Consider the following 12,202-nt stretch of genomic DNA (forward strand, 5'->3'; position numbering starts at 1 on the left):
GGAGGGGGGGGGGGGGGGGGGGGGGGGGGGGGGGGGGGGGGGGCCTTGTAAACAGCATGGCCAGGGTTCCAGCCCAGGTTCCTGACCCACCAGCTCTTCCCACAGGTGGAGGAGCGCTTCTCCCGGGTGCCAGAGCCAGTTCAGAAGCGCATTGTGTTCTGGTCTTTTCCACGAAGTGAGCGGGAGATTTGTATGTACTCATCACTAGGCTACCAGCCCCCAGAAGGTGAGCAAGACACCCGGGTGCCGTTTACCCGTGGGCTGCACCTGCTGCAGAGTGGGGCTGTGGATCGAGTGCTACAAGTGGGTGAGTGAGCATCTCTATCCTGGAGGAGGCAGAGGGGTCAGGGCGGGATGGAGGGGGGAGCTCCCAGTCCACCTGCTTCAAGGCCCAGATGTGCTTGGGCGAGACACTGTGGCATTCTTTGGGCACAGCACTGGGGAGGCAGAGGCTAGTGATGAAGAGGCACAGTAAGAGCCTAGTTTAATGGGGGGGGGTACTAAATACCTACTATATAAAGCTAGGTATATAGTAGATGTCAGAGATCTATCAGAACTTCGGGAGACTCAGGGAGAGGAAGGTGAACTAGAAAGTGGGGTAGAGAAGGAACAGGCATTGACAAGAGGACCCAGGTAAGGAAGAGGACAGGTGGAGTTTGTCTTGGATCTCAGAGGGGCCTGCTAGAGGGATTGAGACATGATGGCAGTTGTTGGAGAACTTGGGCTTCACACCGGCCTTGGAGACAGGATTATGCACTGGAGGGGAAAGGTGGACCTCAGACAGCTAAGCTGAGGAATAGAAGAGGTGGGAAAAGAAAGAAGAAGCAGGGTCCCAGGAAGGGCCAGTTCCTGACCTTAGACAGAGCACCTGTGTTGCATGACACAAATGATGCTAAGGCTAGACATGGTGGTACACACTTGTAACCCCAGTGCTCAGAAGGCTGGGACCAGAAGGTCTCAAGATTATGACCACCCTGGACAAAACAGTGAAACTCTGCTTCAAAAACCACAGTGGTCCCAGAGCGATAGCACATGCCTAAGGCAGAACTAGATAGATATCTATGATTTCCAGGCCAGCTAAGGCTTCATAGTGAGACCTTGTCTCAATGCTAAACAGGATGATCATAGGTCTCAGAGGCTGGACCCAGGGAGAAACCAGTCACACAGATTCGGTGTCAGAGAGTTTGAGGTTGGGCAGCTGTGTCCTGGGAAAGATTGTGATCAAAGGTTTGCAGCCACATGTGGAACAGTAGAGTGACTATAGTTGACAAAAATTTATTGTGTATTTTATAAAGAACTAAAAGGAAGAAGTTGGAAGCTTCCAGACACAGAGAAATAATCACTGTTGAAGGAGCAGGAAAAGCCAGTTGCTCTGATCTGAGCACCATGCATTGTATATCCTGTTGAGTTACCACATCGTGTATCATGAATGTGCACAGCTATTATGTGCTGATGGAGAAAACGACAAGGCTAAGGCCAGGAGAGTGGACTCAGACCTCAGGCAGTGGGCCTGAAGTGGTTCTGAAGCAGACGGAAAGAAAATGAGCAGAGAAGGCTGGGTTTGGGGAAACAGGGAGGAAGATGAGGGAAAAGGCCTTAGACCTAGCATCAAGCTTAGAAGAGGAGTAGTGATTGCGCTAAAAAATGAATAAGACTGTTCTTGGCTTCCCATGGTAGCAGGTCATGGCTCAGCCGTGGTGACCCTGCCTGGTGGCCTTGTACCCCTTTGCCTGGGCATAACCTAGCCACAGGCCCCATGGCTACCCCTGGTATGAGGAAGCCATGCCTTACATGACGCAGGTTGCATCAGGCTGCCCAACCAGTCGGATGAGCCTGACAGACACTCAGGACTGCCCAGAACTTGCTCCATCATCCCATTGCCCTCAAGTGCCACAGGCCTTTGGCATCTTCTCAGGAAGTTCAGAGCTTCTAAAGCTCAGTCGTAACCATAGCAGCCAAGGGCTTTCAACCTAAAGCATTTCAAACATTGTGTCTACACTGATAATACTATTTAGTGATCATTAGAATAAGGACAAAGGAACAGGGGAGAGGACTCATTTGGTTAAATGCCTGCTGCTTAAGCAAGAGGACCTAAGTTCAGGTGCTCAGCATCCGTGTAAAAGCAAGGCATAGTGTTGCATGCCTGTACCCCAGCACTAAGACAGAGACAAGAGGATCTCCATGGCTAGCCTAGTCAAAGGGGCTAGCTTCATGTTCAAGGAGAACCTGTCTCGAAAATAAGGTGGAAACCCAGTATAGTTGTACACGCCTTTAGTCTTGGCACTCAGAAGGCAAGCACATCTCTGTGAGTTTGAGGCCAGTCTGGTCTATATAGCAGTTCTATAAGAAACAGAGCTGCAAAGAACAATTGAGGCACCCCCTCCCCAAGAAAATAGAGATTTATTTGAGACTTAACTTTATGTCAAGTCATTCTAAATGCTTATCATAAATAACTCATTCATTTATTACAACTGTACAAGATCGTCATCACTGCATCTGGACAGATGATGAAACTGAGGCATGGATGGGTTAGATGGTTTGCACTGGATTTTCTCAGCAGGGCTGTGCATCCAGGTCTTGGGGTGATCCGGTCTCCACAGTGTGTGTTTTTCTTAGGGTTCCACCTCAGTGGGAACATCCGAGAGCTGGGGGCCCCAGGAGAGCCAGAACATCTCTACCACGTCTCCATCAGCTTTGACCGCTGCAAGATCACATCTGTGAGCTGTGGCTGTGACAACCGAGACCTCTTCTACTGTGCACATGTGGTGGCCTTGTCTCTGTACCGCATCCGCCATGCACACCAGGTGGAGCTGCGGCTGCCCATCTCTGAGACCCTCTCTCAGATGAACCGCAATCAGCTGCAGAAGTTCGTGCAGTATCTCATCAGTGCACACCACACAGAGGTGCTGCCCACTGCCCAGCGCCTTGCTGATGAGATCCTTCTTCTGGGCTCTGAGATCAACCTGGTTCATGGTGAGTGGAGAGAAGGAGGGGCCGTGATGCAGAGGCCGGCACAGTGGGTACCATCCATGTCCTGCTTTGGGGGATGTCACACACCTAGAGAGAGGCACATCTGGAGGGGTCTGACCCTAGGGCACCTGGAATAGGGCATAGGCCAGTCAACTCAGGACTGGGAACGCTGAGGTAGCTTGAAACACAGTGACACCCTGAAGTCAAGCAGTGTGCAAAGGCAGGAGGGTTCAATCCTAGTGTGAGGTGCCCCACAGAGGGTGGGGTATCTCAGAATTCCAGGGTAAAGAATTCCAGGGTGAGTGTCATGGCGAGGTGTGGATGGATCTAGGAGGTGTTGGGGAGGATCTGCTGCTGGTTTGCTTGGCTATAGTGGTGGGAAGATAGCGGGTAGATGAGTAGTGGGTGGGTGCTATAGTGGGTCATGGGGCCATGTGGGTTCCAGGAGGTTATGATTCATCACCAGGGGGAACTGATGTCATGGAAGGGCGTGGAGGATGAGCAGATGGGTAGCTGAGTGCAGTGGCAGGTGAGTGGGGCCCTGTCTTAAAAAACGAAAAGAAACAAGACAGTAGTGGTACACACCTTTAATCCCAACACTCAGGAGGCAGTGGCAGGTGGGTCTCTGTAAGTTCAATACCAGCCTGGTCTACAGAGCTAGTTCTAGGACAACCAAGGATACATGAGAAACCCTGTCTTGAAAACTCAAAAGAAGAAAAAAGGGAAGGAAGGAAGGAAGAAAGACAGGTGCATACACCAGGGACTGATGGGTAGGTGTTTGGGAGGAACATGTGAGTTTGAGGGAAACATATGCGTGAGCTGGAGTAGTTTGGTAGGTGGACAACGTGGCTGATTGACAGATGAATAGGGTGGGGATTTTGAGTGGTCCAACTAGGCTGTGGCCATGGAGGAACTGGTGTGGAGGGGAAGAGATGCATAGAAACTGGCTAGTATGGATGGGCCGTGTTCCAGGTGAGAGGATGGAGGAGTGGCTGGTGGTTTGTGAGGAGGAGTAAACGAGTGAATACAAACAGCTTCTACAGATGAATGGACTGAGTACCTAAATGAATGGAGGGGCTTGTAGTGTTTGGTACAGTTAGGTGAATGGACAGATGGACGAACCAATGGGCAGATTTATTTTTGGTTTTTCAAGACAGAGTTTCACTGTGTAACAGCCCTGGCTGTCATGGAACTCCCTTTGTAGATCAGGCTGGCCTCAAACTCACTGAGATCCATCTACCACTGCTTCCCAAGTGCTGGTATTGAAGGCGGTCACCACCACCGCCTGGCTAAGATGTATTCATGGACAGTTATATGGATGGATGGGATGATGGGCGAAGGCTGAATGAGTGAGTGTGAGGGAAGTGGCAAGTGGACTGGTGGTGAGTTAATAGGTGGATGGCCGGTGTGACCAGGCAGAAGCCCTGGTGGGGTCGCTTCTGGAGGCACAGAGTATTGATTTTGGAGGAATGGACAGGGGGAGGATTGACACCCTTTCTCTCACTCTACACTTGTTTGTTCACCCAGGTGCTCCAGATCCCACGGCAGGTGCGGGCACAGAAGATGCCAACTGCTGGCATCTAGATGAGGAGCAGATCCAGGAGCAGGTGAAGCAGCTGCTGTCCAATGGTGGCCACTATGGGGCCAGCCAGCAGCTGCGCTCCATGTTCAGCAAGGTGCCAAGGCTGGGGGTGGACAGGGCAGAGGTCCTGTTGTGTCCCTCCCTTTCTTACCGCCTGCTGCTCTGCACAGGTGCGGGAGATGCTGCGGGCACGGGACTCTAATGGGGCACGCATGCTAATCCTCATGACTGAGCAGTTCCTGCAGGACCCTCGCCTGGCCCTGTGGCGGCAACAGGGTGCTGGCATGACAGACAAGTGCCGGCAGCTGTGGGATGAGCTGGGTAAGGCCTAGACCCTGGGGTGAAACCCACACCCTGGCTCCCACTCATATTAGCATCTGTACCCAAATCTTGCCTCCACTTAACACTACTAAGACCCCCAGCATGCTGGCCACCCTACTGAGTCCTGGAACTCCCAGAGAGAACAAGACACAAAATCTGACTCTTGGCTCTTCTGGGAGTAGTATTACATGGTTAGAGCTGAAGATATAACTCAATTGTAGCAGGCTTGTTGAGCATGTATGAGATCATGAATTCCATCTTCAATAAGTCTAGATAGATACATGCATGGATGGGTTGGTAGATGGGAGAATGCATCCATGCATGGGTGTTTAAGTACTGTACAGTTTTGTCCCTTGATGTCCTTGGAAGATTGGTCCCAAATCCTCTAAGACACAAACATCTGGAATGCTCAAGACCCTTATAAAACCATACAGTGTCTACAGAGAGTCTATGCATATCCTTTCTGTACAGTTTTGTTTTGTTTTTGATAAAGGGTCTCAATGTAACCCAGGCTAACCTCAAGCTCACAGTACTGCCAGGGATGACCCTGAGTTCTTGGTCTTTTTCTTTTCCACCTCCCAGGTGCTGGGGCTTTGTAGTCACCACTGTAGCAGTGCCCTGTGTCAGATGATAGGAGGCATGTGGAAAGTGGGGAGGAAGCAACACTAAAATTCACGAGGCACCAAACCCGGGCTTGAGCCCCGACTTAAATGTAGTGTGACCCAGGGCGAGTGGAGTTTGTTTCCCATATTTCAGTTTCTCTCTCTTTCTCTTTTTAAAAGTTACATTTATTTATATTTGTGTGTATATGTGTGGGTATACCATAGTACACACATGGAGGTCAAAGGACAACTTTGTGGGCTTAGTTTCCTCCTTCCATATGTGGATCCAAGGGACTGAACTCAGATCATTATTCTTGGTTACAAGCCCTTTCCCCCTCTTGTTGACCATATTTTATTTTATTTCCTTACCATGATGTGAGGAGACACTGAGTTGCAGCCCATGTTCAGGTGGGACGTGTGCCTAGGCTGCAGCAGTTGCTTCTTAGCCTGTGTTCATGATGTTGACCTAGATGCTGAGCCTCTCTCTGCTCTTCAGGGGCTTTGTGGGTCTGCGTCATTCTGAGCCCCCACTGCAAACCAGATGAGCGCTCAGGCTGGCTGCAGCTGCTTGGCGCATGGGACAAGCTAGATGTGTGCCCACTGGAAGAGGGCAACTACTCCTTTGACATCCCCGGCCTACAGCCTACTTTGACCTCCAGGACAGGTAAGAGAAGGGCCCTACAACCTGTTTCTGACAAAATCATCACAACTCACTACAGCTCAACCTGTCACAGTTACCATGTCCCAGGAGAGAGAGGGTAGGAGATACAGAAGGGGGCCCCACTGGTTGTCCTTCCAGCCAAAGGAGCAAGTGCTAAGGGCAAAAGTAATGATGTCTTTGAGGATGGTGACACAGCGCTTGCTGGACCTCCAGTTAGCAAAAGTGAGACGACGGATAGGGAAGGACAGGAGCCCAACAGCGGTGGGGTGGGGAAGGGACAGTGACGAGGGTGTGGGCAAGACAAGTGAAGAGGGAGAAGGAGAAAAACAGAAGAGCGATTAGAAAGAAGCAAAGACACTGAGGAGAGATGGAACAAGAATGGCTAGCAGGGAGGAAAGAGATGTCCGTAACCTGTGCCAGTGCTGTGACAGATGCCAGCCCCCACTTTCCCTTTGATGATTTGCTTCAAGAATTCATATCCATCACCTGCCTGGGGTAGAACCCTGAGTTGGCACCTGGTGGGAGAAGCTGGCTACAGTTTGTTCACCAGCACCACCATTACTACATTGGTACCCTCCTGTAGGCTCAGAGGATGAAGAGGAGGAGGTGGCAGCCACCAGTCCCCGTCGTACAGTGTTCAGCCGAGCACTGCAGGCTGGGGAGTTGCACTGGAATGACAGCCACCTGCAGAGGATCCTGGCCAGTGATTCCTGTGGCCCAAGTCTCACTGGCAATATGGGAGGTGACAAACCAACCTTTGACCCTCAGGGCCACCCCATCTGGCTGGGTGAACCCTTCCCTACTGCCTGTGCACGGGTGGATACTTTGCGTGCCCATGGTTATCCCCACAAGGCTCTGCGGCTAGCATGTGCCATAGTCAACACTCTGCGGCTGCAGCGGCGACACCAGCTTGAGAACTACAAGCAGCAAAAAAAAGGTGAGTGAGGGCACAGGCTCTAGAACCCAGGTGCCCAAGACACAGGCTAGCCCATGAGAGATGGCAAAGAGGTCTGGGTACCACCCCAGCTCCCACTCTCTGTTTCATAAACAGAAAGGATTTTATCATAAAAAGTGCTGGTTGAAACTGAAGCACTGTGTGGTGGGAGAATTCTATGCGTCAGGTGCAGTTACATGGTAGAAGCCTTGCAGGGCATTGGTAGTGAATGCCTTTAATCCCAGCACTCAGGGGCAGAGGCAGGTGGATCTTTGTGAGTTCGAGGCCAGCTTGGTCTACAGAGTGAGTTCCAGGACAGCCAGGGCTACACAGAGAAATGCCATCTTGAAAAACAAAACAAAATTGCCTGCTCTTCCAAAGGTCCTGAGTTCAATTCCCAGCAACCACTTGGTGGCTCACAACCATCTGTAATGAGGTCTGGTGCCCTCTTCTGGCCTGCACGCATACACACAGACAGAATATTGTATACATAATAAATAAATAAATAATAAATAAATAAATAAATATTAAAAAAAAAAAACAAAAACAAAAAACAGCCATGGTAGAAGCATCTTATTAATGCCTGGAGCCTTGGGTCTCAGTCCCAGCAACAAAAGAAAAAGGACAGAAAAGAATAAGAATTAGGTCAAAGTGCTAATAGGTATGTGCAGCTCTTGAGCCAGTTCCCAAGAAGACACCACAACTGGCCACCAGAACCTCCTCTTGCACATTGCCTTGGCCACCACTATTCACACGCAGGGCAGCTGCCACAGAGTAATGGTAGCATTCCCATTGTTTATCCATTTTTCATGCAAGGGAGACTGGGAAATGTAGACACTTCCAGACCCTGTAGTAGGCAGGTTTCCACAGCATGACCCTCAAGAATATGGTCATAGGGTGGAAAGAGAAAAGCCTGAAGAATAGACTAGTTGATGTAGAATTTGCTCACTTTTAAAAACGGGCAACAAATTGAGTTTCAAACATTTGAAACATAACAAAAGGGCTATGGTGTGGCTCATTGGTGGAGTGCCTACCTAGCATGTATTTTATACCTTAGCACTTTACAAGTTAGGTATGGTGACCCATGCCTCTAACTCTAGCACTCAGGAAGGGGAAACAAGAGAGTTGGAACTTCAAGGTCAAGGCCCACCTAGACCATCTGAGAACCTGTCCAAATACAATAAAATAAAAAAAGCAGGGCCAAGAATTGGCTCAGTAGGTAGGGTGCTGGTTGATAGTGCTTCATGAAAATCTGAGGGTCTGAGTTTGTATACCCTTTACCCATATAAAAGCTGGGCATGTCACTGTCTCCCAGGGCTGGGAGTTGAAGGCAGGCAGATCGTAGGGTCTTGTTGGCAGCCATTTGAGTTGAGAAGGTGGGCTCTAGGACTGAAGGTTCACCAAAGAGCTTCTGTTACAAAAGATAGAGCAGGCTGGAAGAAGGCTCCCAACCTAGAACTTTATCCTCAGTATATCTATGGGGCATGCACACACATGTGCACAGGCACACAAGCACCCTGAACAAAAGCAAAGATGCTGTATCTAAATCTGGGGACAGAAGGAAGCCACTGTCTGAGTTCTTGGCAGTGATGCTGACAAGTGTGCAAGGGAGAAATGGGCTCTGTAATGGAGGTGTCAGAGCTAATCTCCAGATGATTTAGGGAACAGCACAGGCCAAGTTCCAAGATCAGGGGAGGTCAGTGATGAGCGGCCTTACAGGGCATTCAGGTGTCTATCACAGAAGAATCTCATACTGCCCCTTGAGGGGCCTCCAAGGTGTTTGAGCTTGGCTGCAGAGATTGGGAAGGGGTAAGGCTAGGAGAAGAGAGTACTGCTTTGCATGTTTCAGGAAGAGGGGGTAACTCACAGACTGGCAGATAGCACAGAGGGTTGGTGTGGGGTGGGAGAAAAAGCCTCCAGAGTTGAGTGGGTGGCTGCATAGAGCCCACCTCTCCCCATACAGAACTGCTCCAAAAAGGTGCTACTTGCCTCACAAGCACTGAAGGTTGGGTGGGCCATCCCCTGGATCCCATTGGCTGCCTCTGCAGGGCACTGCTGGAGGCCTGTCGACTGGAGGAGGAGCCTCACTCTCTTTACCCAGGTACCCACCCGAGGACCCCTGCAGGAGGAACAATACCCACTCTGTTGGCCAGATATTGTCACATAGCAAGCTCAGCTTTGGCTGTGTGCCCTCCCAAGGCCAGGAGCCATTAGGCTTAGCTTTCTCAAAATGAGGCGGCCATGGCCGGAGCTAAGAGAGTTGGGACTCTCTCTCCCTAAACCTCTCTCCACGTCTGTCACCCAGCTTGGGGCTGAAGGGTGGGAGCATATCTAAACCTCAGCGACCTTGGATGCATCTCCCCTAGACTTGCCCACAGAGAAGCGGAAGCTGTCCTACCAGCACGTGCCAGTGCCAGGGAGCCCTGGAGAGTCCTACCTGGCTCTGGCACTGGAAGTGGCACTGCTGGGGCTAGGGCAGCAGCGGGCCCTTCCGGAGGGATTGTATGCCCAGGACAAAGTGGTGCGCAATGAAGAGCAGCTGCTGGCCCTGCTGGAGGAGGTGGAGCTGGATGAGCGGCTGGTGCAAGTTCTGCGCAAGCAGGCTGGGCTGCTGTTGGAAGGTGAGTCCGGTCTCGGCCAACACTCATAGCCCTATAGGATTAGGTGTGAGGTTGTGCCTCATGGCCTTGGTCGCTCCTCCACCATCTAAAGAATAAGCCTACTCTGCTGCTAACACCTGTCAACCCACCGTGTTGTAAAGCCCGCCCATACTCTAGCCCCGCCCACGCTCAGACCCTATTGGTTCCTTGCTAAGTCCTCTCCCCTTATTGCTGCTGCTGGGGCTGGCGTGCCTCATTCTGTAGCCTCATTCTTCATCACGCGGTGTTGCCTAGGGACCCCTCTTATGCTCCTCTAAATGTATCTGGAGCTCAGGGATAGTGGAGACTGAGGTCACCTTGTCCCTTTAGGAGGCCCTTTCAGTGGCTTCGGCGAAGTGATTTTCCGAGAGAGCGTACCCATGCACACCTGCGCCCGATACTTGTTCGCTGCGCTGCTGCCCCACGACCCAGATCTGGCCTTTCGCCTGGCACTCCGAGCCATGAGGTAAGGGCAGGAGGAGGGAGTGAGGAGCTATGAGCCCCATCTCCAAGCTGGGTCTCAGCCTGGTTAATGAGGTCCGCGGCCCATGCAGCAGTGTTTGTCTGTTTAATGGAAATGTGTAGTATGGTGAACTTGAGAACGATGCACAGCTACAGACCACACGCGTGCCCAGAGTGCAGACCTTTTCTAGGAGGATTATGTCAGCTATCTGAGGCTGGTTTCCTGCACTGGGGTCATGATGTAGCAGTACCCTGCTGGCCTGGGTGTTCTAAGGTTGAGGTCAGTGCCCAGCATTGCACATGTATTTTTTCCTGCAGTTAATATTTCTGTTCATGTTTAAAATATACATAGGTTAGTGGCAACATTAAGTCATTCAACAAATGCTTGTGCCCTAACTGTGGACCAAATAGTGGTTGTAATTGCAGTATCAGCAAAACAGTCAGTGCATTCTGCCTTGTGCAGATGGTGCTCCAGGAGATGGGAGACGAGAGCAGAAAGAGGGAGGACTTGGACAGAAAGCTGCAGTTTCATATGCAGGGTTTCAAGGGAACCTGGCAGAAGGATGCTCAAGACAGTGGAAGGGAGCTTAGGGAGGGCTGTGTAGGAGGGGTGTTCCAGGCAGTGGAACCTCTGTTGACTGTGGGCACACCGGCTCCCAGAGCATCTGCAGGAGTGATGTCATCAATTTCTCTTCTGTGATAGCTCATATAAAGGAAATGTACCTTCTGAGCTCCCAATGTGGTGGGAGCCAGTGAGAGGAGGGAACGATACAGGGGTGTATACATACACATAGCTCCTTCCTGTCACAAACTGGTGGATTCCCAGGGCATCTAAACAATGTCTGGTCCTCTGATGGGGTTTGTTTTTGTTTTGAAGCAAAGTCATATAATATAGCCTAGGCTGGCCTCAAACTCTCTATTTGTTTAAAAACATTTATTTATTTATTTATTTATTTATTTATTTATTTATTTATTTATTTATTATGTATACAATTGTCTGTGTGTATGCCTGCAGGCCAGAAGAGGGCACCAGACCTCATTACAGATGGTTGTGAGCCACCATGTGGTTGCTGGGAACTGAACTCAGGACCTTGAAAGAGCAGCCAGTGCTCTTAACCACTGAGCCATCTCTCCAGCCCTGTGTTTGTTTTTCAAGACAGGGTTTCTCTATGTAACCTTGACTGTCCTGGAACTCACTTTGTAGACCAAGCTGTCTTTGAATTCATAGAGATCTGCCTGCCTCTGCCTCTGCAGTGCTGGGACTATTGGTATATACCACCACACCCATCTTAAATGCATTTTCTTAGCAGCCAGGTGTGAATGATGACAAAGGTCTGTAATCCCAGCACACTGAGTCTGAGGTGAGATCTCAAGACCCACACCTGGTTGGGCTACATAACAAGACTGGATCTCAGAACCTAGGTAGTTGATACATGGTGAGAGAGAAAGAGAGGGATGGTAGTGGGGAGTGTGTAATGATCAGAGTTAGATCGATGGTAAAGACACACATGGATTCTGTCACCTGTGACCCCCCCCACCAGAAGCTCCAACATAATTTCTGTTCGTCCCTCCTAGAATATCACCTGTTATTTATTTTTCTTTTTTTCTTTCTTTCTTTCTCTTTCTCTGTCTTTGGGGGGTAGGGGGTTTTCTGTGAACTTGCTTTGTAGACCAGGCTGGCCTTGAACTCATAGAGATCTGATCTATGTGTCTCTGCCTCCTGAGTGCCGGGATTAAAGGCATGCACCACCACCACCTGGCTAAGACTTTTTTAAAGTACTTTTTTTAAAAAAAAAGTAATTTATTGGGGCTGGAGAAATGGCTCAGTGGTTAAGAGCATTGCCTGCTCTTCCGAAGGTCCTGAGTTCAGTTCCCAGCAACCACATGGTGGCTCACAACCATCTGTAATGAGGTCTGGTGCCCTCTTCTGGCCTGCAGGCATACACACAGACAGAATATTATATACATAATAAATAAATAAAATAAATTCAACCAAGTAAGGTAAAAGAAATTTTAATGGGTGTGTGCGTG

General features: G+C 50.1%; 1 protein-coding gene across 1 annotated transcript in view; it reads left to right on the forward strand.

Moving 5' to 3' along the window:
- Positions 1-12,202, forward strand: part of Zswim4 (zinc finger SWIM-type containing 4) — a 25,400-nt gene that overhangs the window by 1,823 nt on the left and 11,375 nt on the right. The window contains exons 2-11 of the mRNA XM_050120760.1: positions 106-307; positions 2,617-2,973; positions 4,498-4,646; positions 4,723-4,873; positions 5,972-6,139; positions 6,720-7,073; positions 9,034-9,171; positions 9,437-9,691; positions 10,040-10,175; positions 10,598-10,772. Coding sequence (XP_049976717.1) covers positions 106-307; positions 2,617-2,973; positions 4,498-4,646; positions 4,723-4,873; positions 5,972-6,139; positions 6,720-7,073; positions 9,034-9,171; positions 9,437-9,691; positions 10,040-10,175; positions 10,598-10,772 — 2,085 coding nt within the window. The remainder of the gene's footprint in view (positions 1-105; positions 308-2,616; positions 2,974-4,497; positions 4,647-4,722; positions 4,874-5,971; positions 6,140-6,719; positions 7,074-9,033; positions 9,172-9,436; positions 9,692-10,039; positions 10,176-10,597; positions 10,773-12,202) is intronic.

This window comes from Alexandromys fortis, unplaced genomic scaffold (genome assembly GCF_014885135.2).
Source record: "Alexandromys fortis isolate MF-2015 unplaced genomic scaffold, M_Fortis_MF-2015_v1.1 scaffold_186, whole genome shotgun sequence".
NCBI classification, from domain to species: domain Eukaryota; kingdom Metazoa; phylum Chordata; class Mammalia; order Rodentia; family Cricetidae; genus Alexandromys; species Alexandromys fortis.